Source organism: Emydura macquarii, unplaced genomic scaffold (genome assembly GCF_026122565.2).
Source record: "Emydura macquarii macquarii isolate MOO-44397 ecotype Brisbane River unplaced genomic scaffold, CSIRO-AGI_Emac_v2 contig_18, whole genome shotgun sequence".
NCBI lineage: Eukaryota > Metazoa > Chordata > Testudines > Chelidae > Emydura > Emydura macquarii.
Window position 1 is genome coordinate 5252095 of NW_027130155.1, and position 27041 is coordinate 5279135.

General features: G+C 40.7%; 1 protein-coding gene across 1 annotated transcript in view; it reads right to left on the reverse strand.

Annotated features, from left to right (window-relative positions):
* MED12L (mediator complex subunit 12L) overlaps positions 1-27041 on the reverse strand; it is a 266607-nt gene that overhangs the window by 213308 nt on the left and 26258 nt on the right. Inside the window, exons 5-10 of the mRNA XM_067551717.1 lie at positions 20170-20339; positions 14103-14213; positions 13357-13626; positions 10874-11023; positions 10181-10280; positions 8574-8710 (exon numbers count right to left, since the gene is read on the reverse strand). Of these exons, the coding sequence (XP_067407818.1) occupies positions 8574-8710; positions 10181-10280; positions 10874-11023; positions 13357-13626; positions 14103-14213; positions 20170-20339 (938 nt within the window). The remainder of the gene's footprint in view (positions 1-8573; positions 8711-10180; positions 10281-10873; positions 11024-13356; positions 13627-14102; positions 14214-20169; positions 20340-27041) is intronic.

Consider the following 27041-nt stretch of genomic DNA (forward strand, 5'->3'; position numbering starts at 1 on the left):
ACACCAGGGGTTGCCCCAGGAAATTGTCTGAGCACAGACTTTGACCTGCTGCAATGCCAGACTTTGCTTGATCTCCAGTCTCCGACTCTAACCTGACTCTGACCCTGACCCCTGCCTCTCAATGTATATACCAAATGCTATAAAATTATTTTTGACAGAGGTAATAATTTTATTGTTTTCATTCTAAGTCACTTAGAAGACAATAATATAGTGTACATAGTGTATGTATTTATGCAAAAGAAAAGCCTTCAACAGCATCATGACAGTGACCACCAAAAGGAAGAAAGTTATGAAAGGAAGACGGGAGAGCCGTTACTCACTATACCAAGGTACTGTAGGATTGAAAACAAACCTTCAATTAGAGGGAAAATGCTACACTGTATTACACATTTGCTTAAAAAAAGACTGGACTCAAAAAAAAATTATGAAGATATTGTCCTTTTAAAACTTTTCTAATAATAGAAATTCTTTGATCAGTTTGTTCTTAAAAACTATTCCAGTTATTAATGTCACAGGGCAGAATTTTCCTCACAAAATGATTTTGCGCATTACCGTCCCTTAAACATGAAAAAATTTCATGCTGGAATTTCTCAGGCAGAGAAGAAAAACAGACAATGTCAAACAAACAGTAATTCAGCATGTGCTGATTGCATTACCAAACTTTATAACCTTGCTCAGAATTTATTTCTGCTTTTCCACTGCTTGTTGAACTAGGCTGGAAAAGATGCAGAGAAGAACAACAAAAATGATTAGGAGTATAGAACAGTTTCCATACGAGGAGAGATTAAAAGACTGGGACTGTTCAGGCTTAGAGAAGAGCTGACCAACGGGGGACAGGATAGAGATCTATAAAATCATGAATGATATGGAGAAAGTGAATAGGGAAGTGTTATTCTACCCTTCACATAACACAAGAACTTGGAAGTCACCTAATAAAATTAATAGGCAGCTGATTTAAAACAAACATAAGTAAGTACTTTTCACACAGTGCACAGTCATTGCCAGGGGAAGTTGTGAAGGCCAAAAGTATAACTGGGTTCAAAAAAAGAATAAGATAAATTCATGGATAGGTCGAACAATGGCTATTAGGCAAATGGTCAGAGATGCAACCCCATGCTTCATGTGTCCCTAATCCTCCAACTGCCAAAAACTGGGGAGAGAATCACTCAAAAATTGCCCTGTTCTGATCATTCCTTCTGAGAAATCGGGCTCTGGCCATTGTCCGAGACAGGATACTGGGCTAGATGGACCATTGATCAGACCAGCGTGACTGGTCTTATGTAGGTTCCAATCCTGCAAACACAAACACACATGCTTTACTTTGCACATGTAAGGAGTACCACTGAAGTCAACGGGACTGCCTAAATTAAAGAGACACTCTCAGATCAAATTTGACCCATACTTTAGATTTTGTATATACAAGATTCTATAAAATCTAAAACAAATGTTTCTATCATTTTTCTTGTTGGCAATGGAAAGATTTTTTAAAAAGAAAAAGAGATATTAAGTTGCTGTGTTTGTAACAAACACTGTAGCAGTGGTTAGGTGATGAGAATGTAACAGCAAAATTGATTATAAACAAAAGTTAATGACCAGGCTATTTTCCGTGTGCAAGATATGCAGAATGCTAATGAAAATCCCCAGACGCTATTCTAAAAAGTTTTTGGCCAAGATTTTAAAGAAAATGAGTGCCTGAAGTTCAGCTCCGAAATCTACATTTGGATGCCTAAAGAGGGGCTTGATCCTATGTTCACTGAAGTCATTGCCAAACTCCCACTGACATTAATGAAGCAGGATCAAGTCCTAAGTGACCTGTTCTTTAGAAGTTATGAGAACCCAGGAGCTCTCACAGATATCAGTTAATTCAATGGGACCTCAGTGGGAGACAGATAGCACTTCTGAAGATCAGGTCACTTATGGCCTAAATAGGGGTTTAGAAGCCTACCCTTTCTGAAAATCTTGTCTCATTTTTAATTATCTCTGGAGCTACAATAATTTATATTTTCAATCCAGTAATGTCCAATTTAAATCCAGTAATGTCCCTTTCAAAATAGATTATTTCATATATTTTTCAATTATAAATTTCCACACGATAAAATGAACTCTACAACGTGGCCATTTCCTAGAGCATTCCTATTGTTAGGCATACTTAGAAGAACATTAAAAAGTGAATATTTTATTACTCAAGATATTGAAAATTTAAAAGCTAAATTTATAACCATTCTTAAAAATTACCCTTTCTTCTATTTAAAAGGAAGTTGCAACTATGGAGAGTTGTGACAACCCAACAAAATCCAGAGAAACCAAAGCTAAGATGAGAGTGTTTGCTGTACTGCATTAAAACAGACTGATGATTTCCTGACATGGGAAGAATACAAATTCACTGACAATTGTCAACAGATAAAAAGCCTTTTATAATTTAATTTGTGAAAAGATCATTATTGCACCCATGATAATAGGGAGAGCCCCAGTCCAAATATTTATTCAGGACATGTTGGACAGAACATGTGAAAAAGTTTTATAGAAGTAGGTCATTTTTATAATTTTTATAATTAATCAATGACATTTTTATGTTCATTAACAATAATAATAATACTTGGGCATTCTATAGTGCTTTTCATCTTCAAATAGGGTTATTGCCTGGCTGGTATTTGACTGCCCTGACTGGGTTTTTTTTAAATAGATTTGCCAGTTACCAAAGAATGATTTAATCTACCTTTTTTTTTTTTTTTTTAAATAAAAAACACTGAGCTAAAGACTTGTGTTATCATCACAATACACTGGGATATCTAATGTTAAGTTTCTCCGTCCAGCTAAAGATGCTGCAGTGTTCCCACTTCCACAGTTTAAGCGATGACAGATCAAAACTATTGAAAACATAGCAGTTGTCTGCCCACTAACATATAAACGCTTTGTGTGTGACACATGGTCTGAGTCACACGAGAATGAGGAGATGTGCGATGTTATCAATCTTATCTATAGCAGGAGGGGGCCTGCAGAGTTGCCTTGTGGTTGGGGTTGAGGCGGGCTTGCCTTGTGGTGGGGGGGGCCGGACGGGTTGATGGGTTTTTTGCCATTTACAAAAAACAAAGGAACCAAAAAAAAAAAAAAAAAAAAAAAAACACACATTTTCAAAACAAATTGTTTAGGGAAAAAAGTCACCCAAAGCATTCTCATCTAGGTTTAAGTTTTAACAAAGGCTTAGATTAGTTATTGCTTTATCTACACTAGTTTGCCTAGATGTATTTTGAGCAATATTTATTTAGGGCAATAAGCCAAATCAAATATAAAAAGGAGGTATTTGTTTAAAATCCTAACAAAAACCAAAGCAATATAGTTACTTGCCTATCTGCAGCATAGGACTCTGAAATCTAGACAGAAAATGAGTGCAAGTTGCAGCTCAACAGAAATACCTCAACCCCAGCACTTATCAAGTAAAGCAGCTAATCAATTCCATCCAGCAGTTCATAAACTGAGTAGGAGCATGGTGCTGATGTTCAGAGAGGCCATGCTTGGCATTTCCACCCAACCTCTATATGCTCTTGCCATTTTCACTACCAGCAGCAATTGTTGTTGGTTGCTCCCCCCACAAATGCACGCCAGTGCAGTTTTTTGTTTTGTTTTTGTTTTTTGTCCTTCCTAATGTCAAGAGGCAGAAAGGACCGGAGGAAGCACAAAAGTAGGTCACACTCAGAGGCAAAAAGAGCATGCTTACTGTAGAGAAAGGAGATGGATTATAATGGGTGAGGAGAAGTTACACACACCGACAAGAAAAGAGCAAAGGACCTTTTATTTACATACAGTATCTGACAGAGGGCTCAATTCCCCTCCTATTTATATCATGGCAAATCAAAAGTAACTCAAATACAGTCAAAGAGTTACAGGGATGTAAGACCAGGGTGGAAACAGAAAAACTCACTCAGGTCAGAGTACTTCCCTCAGACTCCTACACTTAGGGTGTCTCACCACAGGACTAAGATATCCAACAGAAGTGGCCCTTGACAATACGTTGAAAGTAGGTAGTTCCTCCATGACCGTATCTGGATTCTTTCTTGCAATGCAAAGAGATTAAGTGGGGAGGAGGAGGGGGGACTTATAGGAACCTGTCTGGCTTTTCAGTATTCAGAATAAACGGTGGCCGAGCATGGGAAGAATGACATATTGATGAGCTGAAGTCTCACAACAAATACCAAGATAAATCACATTCTAAATTCTCAGAGGTGCAGAGCACCCACAATTCCCATTGGCCTCAATTGGAAATACGCGTCTCAAAAGCAGGATACCTAGATACTGAGCATCCCAAATTAGGGGACAATTTTGACAACTTTGGCCTACATGATTCACCTAAAGTCACAGACTGAGTGACAGTCGTGAATAAAACACCAGTCTCCCGACTGCCATTGTGGTGCCCCATCCATTGGACCACGCTGCCTGATGAGCTCAGTTGAATTTTCACTTCCAAGTCATGGGTGGGTGCTGCATGGTTTAGTTACAGCATTATTGTATGTTATATACCATTAAGCTACCTAGAAGAGAAACTCTCACAAACGGGAAAATCCTGCCATCTCCTTCCCTCTCACAGAGTTCCGGACATAGCAATACCAGTGCCTTTCCATTTCATCGTGAGGGATGGGAGATGAGGAAGCATTTGGAGAGCCTATGCAGACAGGAACACTCCCTGTGCAGATCATGGCTTCCTTGGCCAGACTCTTGACATTCGTGCCTGGCAGATGTCCTTCCTGACAAGTCTTGGAAGGTCAGGCATGGAGGCACACTATGTGCAAAAGCTCAGCGTGCATCCCTGAGTGTCCACAAAGCCATTCCACAGCCTTGGGGGGGCCGGGGATGAGGATTCCTTTATTCACAATCCCATGGACAGCTCAGTACTCAGTCCCATTATTTAGGCTGTGTCTTAGGTTGATAATTTGGCCCAAACTAAATTCCAATGCACAACTATGAAAAGGAAGCTGTAGGAGTACTTTAAAACCAGATAGTTGCTAGTCATGCAATTCAAGCAACCTGCTGCTGAGTGTTAAATATAATTTATGACTTCTGTGCATTTCAATTTTCAGATCTTCTTAAGCAGTCAGCAAAGGGGCTTGTTCAAACTTACTCATCTGAGGTCCAAAAAGAAATTGGTAATATATTCCTGGGCATTAGTCTGCCTCTGTGGGATACTGTCTCAATCTTTCTAAGAGCCCTACTTTTAATCCAAATCTCCAGAGGGCATTTTAGCAGCTAAAAAGGAAGGATTAAAGGCATTCCTGCTGTAATTAAGCAATCATTTGAAATCTAGCTGATTTTAGTAAACATTTATTCTAGCTTAAAATTGCATGGCTGGAATGGAGGTTGCCCACACAATATTTATTTTAAAATATTACACCTGCATCACAATATTTATAGCACTAATCATTTTTTAGTTAAGCACAACAATTCTACAGATGTACATGCAATCTCAAATGACACATTAACCTGCATGGACACACAGACTTTAAAATCTAGGGAAATATATAGTGATGTAATTTTTTGCTTGTAGGTTAGTTATCATAGAATTGGCAATTGCTGTTAAGTCAGTGGAAAGCAGCTGTTTCAGTCATATTTACCAATGTAGTACCGTAGATACTTCAGGCCCAATTCTACTCACACTGCTAAGAATTAGGAGCAATTCCACTGAAGTCAGTGGAGCTGAACTGGTATAAATGATAGGAGAAGCACTTAGCATTAGTCACTGTGCTTAGTACGATTCTCTCTCTCTCACACGCATGCACGCACACCTTATGAATTTCAGTAACATATTATAAGCTCAGATAAAAATAATAGGAGAGCTCAGACCACATGCTTTGGTTGTAAAGAATTCACCCAAGTATGACCACTATAGCACAGAAAAGAGCTCACCGTTACAAGTCAGACATTGCTTTTTGGTCTGCACACCAACAGTTTGATAAATCTACTGTATCTGGCATGAAATCAACCATAAGGCAAAGAGAGTATGTAGGCTCTGGTCTGTGATCACACCAGAGCTTTTTTGTTTTCTCGGGCCAATTTGTTCAAAGTTAGTAATGCAGAGGCCACCACCTTGCTACGTTACAGGTACAATCAATCAGAAAGCAGGAACAATCAGGGTACGTCTTCACGGATGGCGGCAAATTCACTGCCGCTGGATCGATCTATCCAGATTGATTGAGTGGTCAGTGAAGACCCGCTCAATTGATCTGGAAGTCGACACATTAAAACCACCCCTTCAAGTGGCATAGCACTGCGTCAATGGGAATGCATTTCCCATCGGTGTAGCACAGTGAAGGCACTGCGAAGAAGAGGAGTTCCAAAGTCGACGGAAGTTACGCAAGCTACTCTGCGTTTCAAAATGCCACCTTTATGTTGATGGTTCTCCAAAATCGGCTTGACCTCTGCCTTCCTTAATCCATTTATGTACCTCCTCCTGCATGCCTCACTGTAATTCAAAATTTACATAGCCAAAACTGAACCCGTTTTTCATCCCATCACTTCTTCACTTTCCCATTCTCCATCAATGATGCCACCCCTCCATCATCCACTCTAAGGAGGTCATCCGCAATTCCCCCCTCTCAGCTACACAACATGTTCATGCAGCTGCTAAATCCATCTGTCTCACCCAACCTGACATTACCTCCCTACTTCTCCACTTCAAAGTTTAATCTTCAAGACCCTTCCTAAGACTCTCACTTGGCATCTTCGCTTATCCACACCCGTTTTGTCACACTGCCCCTGCTACTAAGCTCTTCCAGTCTTGATGCCCCACCATTCATTTCTCCCACAACTATTTCTACATTTGTTTTGTCACTCTACCTTCATGCTTGGATTGCTCTTCCTCAACTGGCTTATCCCACTCCCCTATCCTCATGAAAATCTCTATCTAAGAACCACTTGTTCCATGACACCTGCAAGAAATAAAAATCATATTTATTTTTACTTGTTCCATAAAAAATCCTCCATGGAACCAATAAGATGTGTTGGTGGCGAAGCACCACCCCAAACATGCGAGTATGTTGTATCATCTGGTTCTTGGTTGTTTTTATTCTAAGTTCATCATGGAAGGGTCTGCGTCTTCCCTGTATTTCTGTACAGTGCCTAGCACTTTGGGGACACTCCAGGAGTGTAAAATAAACACTATCATAATTTACTATTTTCAAGATGAAGTTTTGCAATTCATCAACCACGGAAGCAGGGAAGAAAATCTATATATGCGACAGTGGCTTCATATTGCTGGGGGATAGCGAATATAGCCCTTCATGCTGAATTTTGCTTTAACTAATTGTTAGCATGCAGATATTCTGGTACTGTGAGTAGCATAAAAAACAAGGACAGGCCACGTTATATAAATTGCTAGCTAAAAATAGAGGAGTACAAGCATAAGCCCATGACTGAGAGCTTACGGTTGCATGCATAAAGACAGTGTGCATCTAACAGATTGAAATCAAGATATAAGTCGGAGGCATTCTAGTTCAGTACAAATCTATTACCTCTTGAGTATATAACTCCTACAGAGGTAAAGATGGCATAAGTAAATATGCCTAGCCCATAAAGCTGCCTAATAACAAACTGCCACCTAGTGGCTCAACTACACTTTCCTAAATTTTGTATCAAGTACATGGACTAACTAATACAGAGACTATGATTTACCTTATACTCATGGTTACCACACACTTATTGGTTTTAAGTTGTAGGAGCTCCCTGAAAGTCAGTGTGCAGAGGACAACATACATCAAAGGTGGTAATTCCCCCCCCCCCCCCCATGGATGAACTCCTAGTTCCACTGAAATCAACAGCAAAATTCCCACTGAAACAGGATTTTACTGCCCCTATATATGCCTTACAGTTAACTCTTATATTTTATTTTAATCTAATTAATTTATCAAAAATTTATGGCTGGTGTCCAGAATAGAGACTATGGTGATGGAATCCGCATTACAAAACCCATATATACCCTATATAGAATTATGATGCAAAATTATAGAAATGCAGTATTTGTTTATTAGGCTGCAGGCAGCTTTGACAGATCCTTGGAACTGTAAGGCTTTGAAGTGGTTATGCTGGACTAATCCATTATGAGCAGAAGTTTGATCCCATTGCCCTCTGCAGAGCCTATTTCCCTCTCCCCAGGCACGGCCTGCAGAGGTTAGTCAGCCCCTGAGCACCAGTAAGCCTCTTGCAGCAGGCCCAGGGGGAATGTGATCTGGGATCCCTAAAGAAGATTATACAAAAAATAAAATAAGTTATACCTGTTTGGAGGGGATGGTCTCAGGGAACAAGGGGAGTTGGAATCTCTCCTTTCCCTCCATTCACAATGCAGGGGGAAGGAGCTATGCTCCAGTGGAGAAAGAGTATTCCTTATAAATATAAAGGCTTAGGTCATATCACTCTGAAGAAGGCTATCATAACAATGGGGAACCATTTTCTCCTAACGTTATCAGCCAACATTAATAAACTAAACAAAGACAGGAAGCTTTAGGGCCAAACTTTTATAAAATAATTGCAATGAATAAGGGACTCATGAGCCTACAGTTTCTGAAATGGGTTGGGAGAACATTAATTACCTCTTGGTTATCCTTATTCTGGTTTCCCCAGAAAATCTTGTGATAAAGAGTCTCCATTGAATTGCTGGAATCTGATCTGTCAAAACAGTGTCGATCCAAGACCTCCAATGTATGCAATACTCGGCTGATGGTGACCCCTAGATATTTTTTTTTTAAAAAGTAACCAAACAGTTTACCAGAAAAATTCTATGTGAAATCCAAGACTTCACTTGATACATACAGCACCAACATCTGGGAGAAATGGACACAAAACTAATTCCCCCTCCACCCCCAAAAAAAGGAAGAAAGTTGAATTTAGTGATTTATGTTACTATGAAAGTGCTAATTGGGGCGGTGGATCTGGCGACAGACACCTGTCCCCAGCAAACATGACTAAAACCAAATTAACTTCCCCCCTGGCCTCTGAAAAGCAAAAAGAGTGATGATGCAAGACTTCCTTGTATTCTAAAAATATATCTAGAGATTAACCCAATCCTGACCATTACCAGAAATCTATGCACACGCAAAATCCTACAATTAAAACTGCAAGTTTCTCTAGTCCTTACGTGATATCCTCACTGCCCTTCTTGGAATAATTGCACCTCCAAGGAACTTTATATGCTCCCTTTTCACAGTGACCAACCCTACAGTTTAGATGGGTTAAATAGCTTCCCTCAGGAGCTCTAACCTACTAAGCCCTCTCTCACCAGGAAAGTCATGGAAGATTATCCCCTATGGCATTGGTTCCCAATCTGGGGAGCGGGACCCCCTTGAGGGGACGCCAGAGATTACAGGGGGTTCTTCATGAGACTTCGGGAACGGTGAGGTCATTTAGCCCATCAAGCTCCATGCCAGGCACAGCAGCCTTGAGCTCTGCGCTGGCCAGTCATAGCCCCCTGGAGCACCATGCTGGCCGGAGCAGAGGAGGAGCCTTGAGCTCCGCGCCGGCCAAAGCAAAGAAGGAGCCCCCCCCAGCCCTGTACCGACTCAGTGCCTGGCCAGAGAGGAGCAGCCCCATGCTGGTGGGGGCTTGGAGCAGCCCCAGCCAACTCACCAGGGCCCACCTCCATTACCCTCAGTCCATGAGGGACAGGAAGAGGCAGGGATACACTGGGCATGAAGTGGCGGCTGTGCTATGGAAGACTTAGCTTTTTACTCAGGTAAAAGTAATTTATTATTATTTATTTATGTAATTTAGTGTTATCATCATTTATAGGGATTTATAGGGGTTGTGTGTGTTTATGGCCAGTGAGGGGTGGGTCGGGGAGGTGAGAGGGCGTGTATTTTACCTAGTGTTAACTAGTGGGGCTTTCACTTAAAAAGGTTGGGAACCACTGCCCTATTGTCTGAAGAGGCTATTTCTCCATATTTCATATCGCCACTTGATCCAAGATCTTAGGATTCATCAGACCCAGAACTTGAACTGTAACAGTCTCTCCCCACTAACATTTATGCTAACAATACAGCGCCAATCCAAAAACAAAACAAAAACATGCTACCTGTTATGTCCTTCTGTCAAATCTATGCTTAACAATAATGACAGTGTGATGTAATCAAGCACAAACAGAAATATACAAAATCTAGCACTCAACATTTCTAACATTTTCTTTGCATTTGACTTGCATTACCTGCTGTTGATTCTTGGCACTTATCAAAAGACCACCGCACCTCCACAGCACAACCTCTTTGTTTTATCTGCTGTTCTACTTCATAAATCTTTGCCCGAACCTAAAAAGATTATTGTTGCACATTAGCTAGTGACTGGGAAGCCATGATTCTCAACTGAAGCACATGGCACATTTCTCTGCATCAGTAAGGTATCCGTATCCAACAGTGTATCAGTGTTTCCTACATTAGAAAACAGTACCCTCAAGAATGGTGTGTTCAACTGATTTGGTTTTTTTTAAACATTATTCTGAAATAGCTTCATTCCAGGACTTGTATTCAACCCAACAATGCTAAAGGAGTGAAAGTTTTTCAGGTCACAAATGTTGCACTTCATTGGGAGGTGCAACAAGTCTCCCGCTATTTGCTGTTCTGTGCCATTGAACAACATCAGTTTCAACTAACTCAAGATCTTTACTTTGAAAGCATTAATAATACTGCAATTCAAATACACAATACTTTAATTCAAACAATCCCAGCATTCGTAAATATTTACCAAACAAATGGTACACCGTAAACAATACAATTTCAAAGCTAACATAACTAATCCCAAACCAAGACTATAGCCATACCTAAATTCATAGCATGAACTATTACATTTTTGGAAGGTATACAGAATACAGACTTTTGCCCTTTAAAAAGCAAAACAAGCCTACCTGTTGATTAAATGCTGAATTTTCACCTGGCATAGGTAAACTAGATGGAGCAACTTGAAGTAAATCCAGAGGAGAGCCTGGATTCATGCTCTTACTTTCATTTGTGGAATAATTCCACACCAAGGCACTTGGGCAACAGAGAGTTACAGTCTGCAAGCAATAATGTAAAGTAGTAAGAAGTCATCTTTTCAGAACATTTGCAATAGACAGGGTCACAGCTAAACACCAACCACAGGAGATAGTCTCATCAACTAGATCACTTCTGGCCTCACAACTGCAGTGAAAATGACTAAAAAGAGGCCTTTGCATAACCATTTGCTTTTAAAAACATCAGTGTGGGAAATTAAATTAAAATGTTATTTTCCTTATTATTAAATTGAAAATTGCATTTAAATATATACTTGCTCAATTTATATTTGTATTGCCTTCATATTGCCATCAAAGAACACCACTGAAGGCTAATTTCCATCAGACACTGCCTATGACACATGAATAACTTAGCAAGATAGGTGTCATTTTAGGGTTTTGTTTATAAAGAGAAGCATGTAATGCTGTAGAAGGATTAAAAACCAACAGGTGAAATCATGCCCCACTGAAGGCAATGGGAGTTTGCCACCGACTTCCTCAGGGTAAGATTTCATCCACCATGAGAGCTGTTCATCATCTAGATATAAGCAGGACACCGAGGCTGGGTTCCTGTCAGCAACCCATCCTGCTCTAGATTACTTTTGGAACATAAGTTCCAAGTTACTTTTGAGCTTGCCAGTTGATTTTCTTTTGCCCTGGTTCTTTGGAAATTTTTTTGGTGAAGAGGAGATGGATCTTAAAGCATGATCTGAAAAATAGCTAGTATAAGGTTCTTTCCAGCTTCTTTAGGTAATGGGTTCCATGGCCTTGGCTGGTTGTATTGTTGAGAGATTCTATCTCCCGCTCTCATAAATCCAGATCTGGATTCCAACGACAGTGGCCTGCTAAATAAGTTGCAGGAGAAGTGTCATTTGAAAATAACCTGGGCATATCCCATTGATGGCTTTGTGAATCAGTATCAAATCCAGAATTGATCTGATGGTAAAAGGAGAACCAGTGCAGGTTGCAGAGCATAACAGTCTCTTTGGATTGTTCCACTTGGGAAATAAGCCACTTGCTGTTTACCAGCTTTATGAATTTTCTCTGCTGTGAAAGAGCATGTGCAGCAGTAATCCAGTATGGAGGAGACAAACAAATTAGCTGCTATGGCAGTTCCTTGTCCAAGAGGAACAGGAAGAGTCTTGCTACTTGGGGGTGGAAAGTCTCTTCTAGCTACAATTTGATTTTCCCAAATCAGTGATGAGTTCTCAGGCTGTGCATTATCCTAGTACAGTCGTCATATGCCCTTGATGGATGAAGAGGTGTTGATACTTCCCAGTTTACCTGCTTCACTTAGCATTAATTCAGTCTCCCCTCTGTTCAGTTTGAGACAGCTGGTTATCCAGGCTGTCAACTCCTGCAAGTGCCGTAGCTTGTGAGAAAGTGAAGTTTGAGAGCTACATTGAGCTGCATGTCATCAGCATATGGTTGGCATCACAACCCATGTCAAAGTAGATGTTAAACAGAGGCAGTAGTAGGAAGGAGCCCTGATGTACTCTGCATGTCAGAACTTTCAGAAAGGAGGAGAAGCTGCTCATCGTCACTGAGCCTTTTTAGAAAGGAAAGAAATTATATTAGCCTTGTTCTCCTCTTGCCAGCACATGTAAATGAGTTACCTGCTCATGATTAATGGTGTCAAAGGCGGATAAGAAGGCAAGTGTATGAGCATCACCGTCTCACCTTGGTTCTCTGCCATGGGGATTTGTCTAGCAACGCGACCCACACTGTTTCGATTCCATGCCAAGCTTGAGGAATCTAGGACATCTTCTGCGTTTAGCTACTGCTGGAGTCGGTCCACTACCACCTTCTCTTTGACTTTGCTCAGGAATGAAAGGTTTGACACCAGGCAGAAATTAACAAGGTCACTGATGTCAAGCACTAGCTTCTTGAGGACAGGCCAGACGACCGTGTATTCCAGAGTGCTAGCAGAGTGCTCTCCCTGAGGAAGGTTTTGATTATTTCTACCAGAAAAGGGCTTCTCTCCACATAACAGGTACCAACTTGGACCATAGCCAGCACAAGCCTTTTCCCCCACAGTCCTGCTGAAACCTCAGCCATAACCTGGAGAGACCACCTTTACGTTCATTCTCCATGCTCATTCAGATCTTCATCTCTTAGCTGAAATTGACAGAAGAACCAAACCTATTGGTGGTTTTTCCAATGTGGCACCTATACATTAGACATGTGATTGACATCACTAATTTCAAATTGACCAATGAACAACCATGAGATTATAATTGCCATAGGCCATTATAAAATGACAACGATAAGGCTTTTTTCCTGTTACCAGATCCATAAATCAAGTTCCCAAATACATTGCAATGAGAATTATTAGAGTCTTGAAAACATCTACCTACCTGCAGCATACAACTAAGTCCATAAACTAGTGGACGATGTTGTGGGCAGGAAAAGAAATCCGAACAGGCTAGCTGTACCGGGCTCACCACAGGACCAGTTGTAGTAGGACTTGGAGCTGCTAAAGGAGGATTGTTTGGTCCAATAATCATATGAGGCGAGTGTGCAGCTATGAGGTTAGGAGTATCACTTAGTAATAAAGACAGTCGTCTGGCACAGAAATAAGCAAGGCGACGGGACAAGTAGGCTGATTGAACAAACTCTTCTGAATACTGAAATAAAAATTGCATAATATATTAAGCAAAACAGCCTTTTCAATGTACTTTTCACTACAATTCTCATCTCTAACATACACATATTAGAAGGGATCATCTAATGCACCTAGAAGATCTCTCAAACAGAAAACATAGTTGAAACACTGCTCTACAGTTCTGGCTCTTTAAAAACTCTTCTGTCCTGAAAGAGCAGGTTTTTGGTTCTGTTTTTCTACTTAGAAAAACTAATTCATGTTCATTCACGGCAGGAAGAAGTTTAAAGCATTAAAAATGCATATAAAACTTCAGTTTAGTCCAAATATGAAGCACCTGGGAAAAGATTTCAGTACATTTATAGATAGAACACTAGTATTATAAGCAGGGTTTTTTTTAAATATACCAAAGAGCAACAAATAAAAAAACGTTACTTAGGATATTTTAAAATAGATTTTAAAAAAAAAAAAAAAACTATAGCTTTAAATCACATTCTGTACCTGCAACATTAGCGGTAACAAGAGTTTAAGAAGTTCATCATCAGCAGGTCTGATTTTTTCCAGAACATCTAGTATCCATGTCAAATACTCATGTCTTTCAAGCATGCCTTCCTGAAATAATTTTTTTTAATTGCATCAAAAATTAAATTGGAAGCAACACATAAGAAGCCTCATAATTTTGTTACAAATGCTATTGTATTGTATTATATTACTTGGTTTTGATCTCATGACTCAAATCACAATTAACTTAAGGCTTGACAATAAGACACTAAACTCTCAAAGATTTTTAAAAGTTAACCTAGAAAGAAAAACATACAAGAACCAAATGCTACTTGAAGAGCCTAGTAGATGAAGGCGCAACTGTGAACTGGAATGGACTATGCACACAGTTCACGTTCACCAGATTGTCTAAACCTCACCTCCTTCACATATTCACTCCCATGCCAGCTCTAAACCTGACTCTGGCACCAGAGAAACTTATTTTTAATCTTAGTTCCGTCTTTTCAGACCTTCAGCTTTGCAGGGAGTACACACTCTCCATGCACAGCCTTCCGCTACCTTTCTTGATTTACCCAACAACAGAATTCCTTTTTACTATTATTTTTAATAACCAGACTAAAAAGAGGTGCTTAGTGGCAGGCCAGGCAAATCGGAGTGCACAGTGGACCATTCAGGAGGAGGGGATGGCTGAACACCTAGGATGGGAACTCCTCAAAATGAGTTCTCTGTGGAACAGAAAACTGATTCAATACCAATTGGTGGTGGTGGTTGTTTTGAGCACTGAGGGTATAGTCTAGTACTCTGCAAATGGGAAATCAAGAAACCCTCAAATGCTGGGAATGGATCCCTGCATGTGACCCGCCTTTAGTCCCATGCTAATTGTACACTGGTTAGTCTAGACAATAACTATTTACTAGACACACTTTTTTTTTAAACTTCTTGTAAACCAAAATTACTTTAAATTACAATAGGAGATAGGAAGAAACAGTTACTTACTTTACAATAACTGGTTACATGAGATGTATTTTCCATATATAGTCACAGTTGGTGCAAATGCACCTAGTGCACTTGAGTTTGGATTCTTTTGACCAGCAGTGTCTCTTGGGAGGGGCCATGCCTGCACCCTGAATATCATCGTGCATTGAATATAGGCATAAAGGACAGGATGATTTTAACTACCTCAGTTCCTTCCCCCAATACAGATCCAGGTGTTTTCAGACTCCGTAGTAGCAGGGAAGAAGTGTGGGTCATGAAACATGTATGGACAACACATCTCGAAGAACCACAGTTACTGTAAGGTAAATATCATATTTTCTTTGTGTACTTATTCATACATATTCCACTGCTTGTGGCTCACAAGCAACAACCATGATTATTGGAGGTGTGCGCCACCAGTCCACCTAAACAATGACCGTAGGTCCGTCCTCCCAAAATTATCTTCAGATCTTGACACTTCCACTATGGAGTAATGCAGTTAAAAGTGTGCAGTGAACACCCAGTAGGTGCCTGATGTATTTCTAGTATTGCAACATTTCTCAAAGAAGCAACCGAAGCTTTTGATACAGTCTCCCACAGTATTCATATCAGCAAGTTAAAGAAGTATGGGTTGGATGAATGGACTATAAGATGGATAGAAAGCTGGCTAGGTCATCAGGCTCAACGGCTATTGATCAACGGCTTGATGTCTAGTTGGCAGCTGGTAACAAGCAGAGTGCCCCAGGGGTCAGTTCTGTTCAACATCTTCATTAATGATCTGGGGGATGGGATGGACTGCACCCTCAGCAAATTTGCAGATGACACTAAGCTTGGAGGAATGGTAGATACGCTGGAGGGTAGGGATAGGGTACAAAGTTTAAATGGCCTGACCTTTCACCGTGTCCTCATAAGCTATGAACAGTCTGGGGGGATACCTTATATGTCTTAGTTCTATCAACATAGAAGGAAATCGCTCTATGAACAGTAGAGTGCGAAGTTCAGCTTCCCCCTAGTTTGAATGTGTTTTGAGGAAAAGATACAGGTAGTTGTATAACCTGGTTAAGATGAAAGAGACACTATCTTTGTTATAAATTTTGGGTGAGGTCTCAAGGGCACCCTGATTTTATGAAAAGCCATATATGGGAGCACTGCCTTTAGTGCGTGTATCTCACCTACCCTTCTGGCTGATGTTCCGGTTATCAGAAAGGCTGTTTTGATGGAAAGGTGAAGCATCAAAGGGATGCGTCAAAAGGTGGGCTAGGAACCTATAAGGAACTTAGCCATCATAGGGTGTGAGCATATGGAATGCCACTAAACTAGAGAGTGGGAAGCTGAGATGGCTGGCAGGTGAACCCTGAGGAAGCTCACAAAAAGTCCACGGTTCTTAAGAGACCAGAACATCTGGTATCTGAGCTAGAGAGAACTGGCATTTTTTGTCCAGATGAGGGCTTTTTTCCACTTGGCAGAGCAAGCCAGCTTCAGTGTCTTTTCTACCATGGATGAGAAGGTTTTGTATCTCAGCTGGACATGGTCTCTACTGATGTTAGCCAGCCAACATCCATGCCAGGAGGTGCAGAAAGCACAGATCAGATGGAAGAACTGAATGTCTTTTTTGAGACCCTGCATCTCGCTGGAGAGGTAATTGCATTGGAGGTTGGATGAAAAGATTCTTTAGGTCCAAGAACCAGAATTGCTTCAGCTGTGCTGAAGCTATCATGATCATCCTGGCTAAATTTGAGCCAAGATTCCAGAGAACCCTTCAGATTAATAGAACTGGAGAGTAAGCAAACATTAATATATTCAGAGATTCCAAGGCCAGAAGGGACCATTGTGATCATCTAGCCCATGAGTGGCCAAACTTACTGACCCTCCAAATCCGCATACAATAATAGTCAGAAGTTAGGGCAGCACCTGCTGGCTTGCTGGGCTTCAGCCCCACAGGGAAGGAGCCCAGCACCCCAGCATGCCCCATGGGACAGAAGCCCCAAGCTCTTCCCAATCTGATAGGCAGAGAATGGGGAGGGAGGTCTGGAGGGGCTCTGTGAGCAACACTAATGCTAAAAGAGCCACATGCAGCTCACAAGCCGCTGTTTGGCCACGCCATTTTAGTCTGACCTCCTGTATAATGAATCATAGAACTTCCCCAAAGTAACTCTTAGAGAATATCTTTTAGCAAAATATCCAGTCTTGAATTTAAAATTGCCAGTGATGAAGAATCCACCATGACCCTGGGTGAATTGTTCCAATGGTTAATTACAACAACGGTTAAAAATGTACACCTTTATTTCCAGTCTGAATTTATCTAGCTTCCACTTCAGAAATGGGTTCAGACATGCACTTGACAGGGATCCCTGACTCTAGAGCAGGACTTTTGACATTCCTGATTTGTCTGGTAGTAACGAGGACTATGGTTGGATGACCCCCACCCGAGCAATATATTTTGAACTATGTTGTCCTTTGCTGACCACTTGTGGTCACTTAGCTCTCTCTGCAGCAGAGAATTTATGTCAATTTATTCTGTAATGCTGGCAGATATACTGCTCTTAGAGTAATCCTGTAGTGGATACAAAAGTTCCACAGGCATACAGCTTCCTGACAGAGGGGTGGATCTTACTCCCCTTTGTTTGTTTATATAAATCATGGCTGATTTATTCTGTAAAGATTTGACTTGTCAGTACTCTTAGAGGGGGAGGAAAACTGTGAACACCCAGCAAAAGGCTCTTAACTCCAAGATGTTCATGTGAAGTCATGGTTCCTGAGGTGTCCAGATATCTCATGTTTGACAGTTGTCCTAATGGTCTCCCTAACCCATTATGGAAGCGTCTGTTACCAGCATCTGATGGCAATGTTGAAGAGAAGGTTACTCACTTCAGAGGGTCCTTCCAGCAGTTTAATGACGACAGGACTTCTGGGGGAACATGTACTGACATATGCAGGATGATACCTGTTTGGCTGATTATACAAACTTCATCCATCCTTGCATGCAGCTAAGGTGAAGTCTGGCATGCAGAGTTATGTATGTGCAGGAGACTATATGCCTGAGAAGTCTAAAACAAGTTATCACAGATGCCTTGGGAGGGACTTGTAGGTGGACAGATCTAAGATGACCTGAAACCTCTCTTCTGGTAGGTAGGCCATTGCCATCGTAGAAACTAAAGCCCCTCCTATAACTCTCATTCTTTGACTTGGAGTTAATATTGATTTTTCTTTGTTTACTTGTAGATCTAAGGGATGAAAAGTTGCATTCTGTAGTATGGAGTGTGAAACCTGTAGTATGGAGTGTGAAACCTGTCAATTCTGTAGTATGGAGTGTGAAACCTTTGCAAATGGCCAATCATCTAAATATGGATAAATCTGGACTCATTTCCTGAGGTAAGCCCCCACTCCTGGTAGGCATTTTGTGAATACCCTTGGTGCTGTCAATAGGCAAAATGGTAGATTGCTGTCCTGGTAGTGGGAATTGCTCACTTGACATCTCAGATACCTTCTACAGGCAAAGTGAATCACTATATGAAAATAAGCATCTTGGAGGTGAGAGCTATGTACAGTCCTGTGGATCTAGAGTTGGAATTACCAAAACTATAGTTGCCAACCTGAACTTGAACTTGTGCATGAAGGTGTTCAGTTGTCCCAGGTCCTGAATAAGGTGCTAGCCCTCTTCCTTTCTGGCAATCAGAAAGTAATGAGTGTAAAAGCCCTCCCCGTGTTCTTGAGGTACTTTTTCCACTGTTCTGAGATTTAGAAGTGACTGCACCTCCTGATGTAGCATGCTGTCTTGAAAGGGGTCCCTGAAAAGGGATGGGGGGTTGAGGCTGCACAGTGAGCAACAAAGCTCAGACATTGCAAATCTGACTCGTAGCCAAAGGCAGAGAGAAGGAACCGAGAGGCAGCTGGGGTCACCCTACCCTTTATGCCTTTGGTTGGAGACATGAGGACTCTCAAGCCATACGCACAGCACACAGCTGACACTGCTGGCCAAAAGAACCCCAACTCAAGTGCACTGAAATATGTATGGACAAGCACTAGAATCAAAACCAGCAAATACATGCTGAAAATGCATTTATGGAGACCACAGGGTCTAATGAGCAAAGCAAATGATCAATCAATTAAGGGCTAAAAGAAACTTGAGCTTTACCCCCTTGTGGCAAAGCTCTTCCTCTACCTCAGTGGGTCCAGCGCTTCTTTCTAGCGGCAGATCAGGGAACTGCTTCACCCTTTAGTGTTCTTCCACCCTCTAGTGGTGGGGGAGGGTATTACAGCCTCTCTAAGACGGCCGCTCCCTGCTGGCTCCTGGTCCTGCCTCTGGTTCTCACAGACCTTTGCCTCTTCACTGGGGCAGAAAAGTAGGCTTATGGAAGGAACACCCTCTGCTCCCCCACCTATCCCTCCCCACAGTAACCTGAAGGTTATGGTTGAGCTGAATTACACTATCCCATTATGAACAAATAACTTTCATTACCAAATATGAAGCTACAAGTTTGCTATCAGCAGGTTGCACCTGAATTAACACATTAATTTGCTCATCTGTTTCAGTGACTGAAAATTTGATAACCATGTGCATTACTTACTAGATTATAAAAGGTTTTAATCCACTTCATGCAAAATTAATGAGGTCGTAAAATCAGAAAGTTGCAGCTTTGTCATAGTGACAACTGTGCATATACCACAGTAAGGGGAAAGGAGGCCCCAATTTTCAAACAGGACTTCATTTTTAGATGCCTTCATTCTTGGTGTATAGCCTCAGAGACATAGAAGTGTATGATCCTCCGCAGAGCTGAGCACCCACAACTCGAGTTAAAGAACCACAGGAGCTCTGAAAACTCAGACCCTAGGTATCCTAAATCAGGCCCTCAATTAAAAATAAGTTGAAAGTTTGTCCCTAAATCTGAATTTATTTAACCTTGTAAGCCTAATATGGAGGAACATTAAAATTCTCTTGTGCATGTTAACTTAAAAATTTCATTCCAAGTTGTAAACTTCTAATTGTAAATTAGGAAAGAATGGTAAAGTGATCAGTTCTTTCTAGATGCATTGTAAAATTGGACCCTATCTAATACAGTCATCCCCCAAAAGGCACTTTTTACAAAGTTACCTGGAACAGATAAAATGCCAACTTTTCATTATATTCCCACTGCTTCAGAGCTTGTTCCACCTCTTGAGGCATAGCTACAGAACCGTTGCCATGGTTTGAGGTCACATGATAAAATTCTGCAATCTTTGCCAGCTGCTCTCGAAGGTATCTGGTTGAGATTTGAGTCCATTCTATGAAATAAATTTACAGTTAAAAATTGACATATATCGTACTTTATCAGGTGATGATTTGATTTTTCCTAGTAAAATTTAACTTTTCAATTACCTCTACAGTCAAAATACCTTTTCAAAACATTAAGCAGCAACGGTATAACACAATTCTGAACTAATAGTTTGTGTGTGTGCCCATCTCCTGTGCATTGTATTCAAAGTGTACACACCAGGAAGTGTGTAACTAGCATGCTAGCTTAATGAATGTGTCCACCTGTAATTTAAAGGTACAAATAAAAACTATGCCTTTAGAGAATCACCCATCTGCTCCATCAAGGCTCAATATTCAATCACAAAGCAACCTGAACAGAAGTGTAGGAATAAATACACCACCATTAATTACTTCAATGTGGAGTCTTACTTTTTCCTTCAAAGAATTATAAACAAATAAAACTAAACAAGATTTTACACAAGAATGATTGGAAATAAAATTGTTCCTCTTCTAATACTTTGAAGTTGATGTATAACAACTCTGATTTTAGTTTGTCTTCTAAAACCTAACCTTCTTAGAGCAGTTTATTAGGTCAACAGACTGGCCAGTGCAGTGTCAAATGCATCAAGACAAGACTGCTTTGAAGGTTCTCGAGTCAGACTGACAATAAAGATGCAATCACAGATTTGAGTCATCTTGTACTGCTTGTCATATAGTCATGACATTAACAGCAAGCAGTAATGCTTCTCTCTTAGCCTCATCCAACCAATGATTCACCAGTGCAGAATGTTTTAGTGGGGTTTAAGAAAATTAAGATGAACTAAATTATATCAAAACCAGTGACAGAAATCCACCCACTAGGTCACCTTTGACAACCTCAAAGCATAAAAAGGTCAACTTCAATACATTTTGTATCTCAAAGAGCTAGTGGCACATTGCTTACGCCACTTGGCAGCACTGCCAATAGAGCTCTAGACTTATTTGAAAGGCCTCTGTCCAAAACCTTAAATCAAAATTAACCAATTATTTAGGGGCACCCAGTCCTTGCAGTCTTTGTTCATTGCCCACAGCCTCTTCGTACACAATCACAGGTCTCCCAACCACAACTCTCACTCTAGTCCTCCACCCACGCCAGGAGCCAGGCTTACACCCTGAGATTGCCTTATACCACTGCACAATAGTAAGATGCCTTAGCTCTGGCCTCTAGGGATGTCAGCTGTCTTACCATGTGAGCCCTGCAAGGTGCTCGGAGAAAGGGGAAGATACCCTATAGACCAATCCAATCTGCTAGCAGGGAAGATTCCCAGGCAACTCTGAAAATGACCATACCTACACCTGAACATACATGTGAGAATTGCTTGGCACTTCATGATGATCATACCACCTGGGCCTACCTCTGAGAGGATGTTCCCTGACCAAACAGTCAGAGCCAATAGTGACTAAGCTAAGGGATGGGTGGGTGTCAGGGATGCAGAACTTCAAAACTGATTTCAGCAGATGCTACAGCAAATGTCAGGCCACTTGAGTTGATAAACAAGAGAAAGCAACACAAAACAAATAGTGTGTTCCTCCTTTCTTTATACATAGGAAAGAGATGGATATTAAAACCTTCAACCACCACCAACTTCAGTGAATATAACTTAAAAAGTCACCATCAAGTAGTTTAAGTCACAAAATGCAGGTTTGATTATATAAAAGCCTTAAGGATTAAAAACAAAATCATCAATTATCTGCGTGATCAATATATTCTGCAATATTTTATAGGACCAAATCTGTGCTAGGTGTGTAATGCAATTTCCCTAACCTGAATTATTCAGTCTCCTCCAGACCCCCAAATGAAGTAAATTGCTTTTAAAAAAAAAAAAAAAAAAAAAAAGCAAAATAGGAAGAATTTCCAGTTTCACAGTACTAAATAGGAGGGAAGCTACTGAATGGGGAGGTAAGGCAGGCAGCCCACTACCAGGGAAGATCTTTCCCAAGGATTTTGGGGAGGTGGGAAATAGAGGCAGCAGAGCTTCTTACCGCACCCTGTCGTCAGGGGAGGGGTCAAGCTTTCATAGAAAATTCAGTATTCCAAGCAAACTTTTGAGATATGACCCAAACCCTCCAGTTTTAGCCCATAGGAATTTTGCTAACCAAAGAGCTTCCCCATTACTTTAATCTCAGTACTTCTGGCTACTCAAAATATGACTCCAATTTCTACTAATATTTTTTATTCCTTTTGGTGGTATGTTCCTCTGCCTGGCTGAGTTTATCGAAACAGCTTCTTCTATTAACTGTACCTTTTCTTGCTTCAGAAAATAGCCATTATTTCCAACCACACAGCTGACAGCTATGGCGAACTATTTCTCCCCCTAATCTATGTTTAATTCCCTTGGACTCAAAACTTTGAAATGCAAGTGTCTTAACATAGACACGTAAAACATGTGGCTGAATATGAAGTTAAATGTCTATTTTGAGGCACCCAGAACCAAACATTTAGCCACAAAACTTTCCTTCTAGCTCATTACACCCAAAACCTTAGCTCTTCAATTGACAGCTGCTCTTGTCTGTACTCCTACCATTTCCTCTGAAATCATATGAGCCATTTGTTGGACCTTACATTAATATTAGTGAAGTCTTCTGATGTCTTGCCTTTCAGAGACCAAACAACCCTTTCATCTTAAAGATTCTGTCCTTTGTATGACTTGCGCACCTCAGAGGACACAATTCAGTATTTATCGTCTGTGCACATGAAGAGGATTTCTGTGAATACAAACCACCGACATCACAAGCTTTGATCTTGCCGTACACAGAACAATGCTCAATGAAGTGAATTAATCCACCACCGTTCACCTCATTGAGTGTTTCACTCTAAAAGTTAGAGTGAGGTGGCCAATGCAGCAAAATGCTGTGTAAGAGTTTTGTAATATGACGTGATTGCTGCGTTCCTGTCATTCTTAATCAGATAACCAAAGAAATATGGACACAGTATGAGAACAATACACAAAATATAGTGGAACTTCCTTTCTTAAAATTAGTGTAAGAGCAGGAGTGTGTTGTAGCAGGGTCCACTTGGACAGCTGATACACACTTTCTATTGCACTACAGATTCACATCCCAGCTTGCCATGCATTAACTATCTAGACAAGCCCTAAATTAATGCAAGGTGATAATTTAGGTGAAGGATTACCTATCTTAGGCTTCCTCTTTTCCATCCTCTTAATAGTACAGCTGAATTGACTAAGGACATTTGTTCATATCCCACAAGAAAGAAACGTTTGTTACAGAGTTATGTTTAAGCAGCACGTAGTATATTTGAGAATAGCACAATCTTCTATGAATGCATAAAAGCACTGCTTTGACAGTCTAATCCTGTTTACTATCAAAGCTACAGGGACTCCCCACTGAAAGGCTACAGTTTTCACTGTGGTCTATGCAATATTTGCTCCTCAGGCTTTAAGCTAACTTATTCACATTTGAATCTTTTCCCCTGAATTTCTAACAGAAGAGTTCTACCATCAACATCTATGGGAAGGTTTTTCCTCTCCAAAGCCAGTGGCTTGGTACAAAAACATGTAATAATTCTGTGTTGTTTAAGCTTAAAACAACTATATGAGAATGTTTAGTAAATATTTGCTTCAAAACACTCACTGAGTTTTCTAAAAACTATTGCAAATCCACTATTTCACGCTTCTTTTCATGTCACACTGTGAAAGGATAATTTTCCCAAGGCAATTTATTACCAGTTCCTCAGTGCCACTGAGTTAGAAACCGTAGAGAATGAATCATTTTCATTACTTAAGGCACAGACCAGAAACACTTAGAAGACTGCCAAAAACTAATCAGTGATGTACTGTATAATTATTCACAGAAAGCTCTAAATAACCTTCGCAAAATAGCAAACTTGCATGTATAATATAACCTTTAGCACCCAGTTGGTACATTCAAATGAAATCTGTGCTGGAACACTAACGTAATACTGAACCAACAACTAAGCACATCCGCCTTATGATACTTCTGTTGTCTCGTTTCATTCTGATAACCATGTGCCTCCTCTAGTTGTCGTCATTGAACTGACCAAAGACAGAATTGAAACCAGAAATATATATTTTTCTTTCTTACAAACCACTGGCTCGCTCTTTCCAGTAAGCAGAACAAAATTTTCATCACAAATACTGCCTCAGCTGGCATAAACTGGAACTATGCCACAAGTTACATCAACTGAAGATCTGTCCCGCTGATTTTGCTCAGAAGACTCAATGTAATTATTTTTCTTTAAAAAAAAAAAGGTTAAGATAGTTTGAGAGAATTCTTTGGTTTACATGCACCATTACCAGTATTCATTCCAGGCTGAGGAGATATGCTGTCACAGAAGGAAGAGGGGAAAAGGGAGATGATATGAATTCAGCAGCCCAATTACCCACCAGCAGCTGCATTAAAATACATACATCACTGAGAACAGGGTGGGGGGAACAAAGATTCTCATCTAGGGATCCTCTGCTATAAATTCTACAAATATCCCTGCTGTATATACCCCACCACCGCCCCAATCCTTTTCCCTAAAGGGAGGAGAAAGAGTGCCTACTTATGCAAACCTTGAGCCCTACACTCCACGGCCAGGAGATAGGCAACAGAGGACGCACTGTTGCACGCACGCACACACAGAGAGCACTGGGAAAGACCCTTTTGCAATGCTTACCCAACCCCAAATGCTTGGGGCGAAAGAAGAGATTCTGTCACACAATAACTAGGGCCCTGTATGGAGATAAGACTGAAACGGGGAGTTGGGGCTAGCAATGAGTTAGGGGATGCAGTGAATAAGGTGGTCAGTCCCCCAAAAAGTTGTAGGTCTGCTTCACTGAGATGGAGATGAGCTTCTCCAGTAAAGAAAGGATGGAGGGAGTTGGAGCAGCAGAGAGGGAAGGGAGAAAAAAGGCAGACATTTATTCCACCAAACAGCACTTTTTGTCAGTTACAGACAAGAGGCACAGACCCCTGACCAGACAGGTCAATATCAGGGAGTGACAGGAGAGGGCTCCACTGCCTTACTTAAGGAAACAAGAACAGAAAATAGAGGCATGAACCTTTCAACCCCCCCGTCACTGGTGATGGGATGCTTTCCCATTTCAACCGAGGCCTAAAATGCACTCCAGCAGTCTTACATACTACAGAGTATCTGGGCCTGAAGCTGAACGCTGGGTCCAAACATACTCAGAATTTGGACAATGCCTGATTTAAGCATCATGGCACAGCCCCATCTCTATCATTTACTACACTATCTTAGGAAATCTATCTTAACAGTGTTGCACAAACTTGCCTCAAGCTGCAATTGTGCCAGCCTTAGACTGCACAGAATATGCAAGGTCAGACCTGAACAGAAGTTTGACGGGACAGCACTAAAGAAAACCCAGGACAACACAGCACACTCATTTTGCCAGTTTTGTAGGTGACAGTACTAAATCAATACATTTGCAAGCCATCACTGCGCCCCAGGTCCCATCTTGGATGAGATGCAAAACTAGAGTCCCACCTACCAAATGTAGAACTAAAAGTAGGATAACAATTTCCTGTTTCATTGGTTTTCATTACAGCCACTCTATTAAATACACTGATTATTACACTGGAAACAATGCTTTTCCCCCTTCTGCATTTATGCCTTTTTTGTGACACTCTAGCTCCCCAGTGTCTCATCTATTGCTCTCACCTGTTTTCATATTTAGACTCCTGAATGAGAATTCATAATTCAATACAACATTGTGTTCTGCCACTGTTGCTCAAGTTTATTGCTTTGGGAGTTTGCTGCTACTAATGTGCAGTCAAAATACATCCATAGTAATGAGTGCAATAATCTTACAGTGTCAAAAATTATCCAATCCTAAATTAATCTTACACCGCTGTCACACAATTTAAGAAAAAAATCTGTTTAGATTTAAAGATGGCTTTTTTCAGAATGCCATGACAATTCATTTTGTGATAAAAGACAAACTGTCACAGGCTGAAAAAACTTCTTAAAGTGCTGATTGAAAGAGAGATTCTCCAAAAATCTAGATGAGACAGTGGAAAGAATAGAAGGTTGGCAGGAACGAGGACAGAGTTACATCTGCTTGGATGACTTTATTTTCCTATTTTCTAGTGTTGGGAGTTTGTCTAACTTTATCTTTAACCAAACTCCAAAGTCTGAGTCTCTTAGAAAGTGAGAGATTCTCTTAAGGGACTGTTTTCCCCCTTTAGTACCGGCACCAGGATGTTTTTGCCTAGGAATAGTAGTGCTATAATTATTTACCACTTCTACTATACTCTGCATCCCAAAAATCACAGCAAACATTAAGCAATTGTCACAACCCCCTTCAAGTATGATAGAAAGAACTCAAACTCTTTCTTCTTAAGACACTAGTTTCCCTCCTTCCTTTTTCCATTGCTATCACACTGCCTTTCAGCCAAGCTCACCACCTTTTATTTTCAGCTCCTCTCCATTCCTATTCCCCAATATTCAAGTAGTTACCAAATCCTACTGGTTCTTTTCCAGTACCTCCAAATTTCTACTCGTCCCTACCACTGAAGTGCTTGTCCATGTGTTGATTCTCCTCCTGATAATCATCTTTCTGCTCTCCACCATTCCCATATTGCTCCCCGCCACACCATTTAGAATGCAACTACTAAAATAAACTTATTCCCTTGCCACTTCAACACTGCCACCTCACCCTGAATCCCCCCTCAACCTCATATCACCTACCCCATCAAATTTCAAC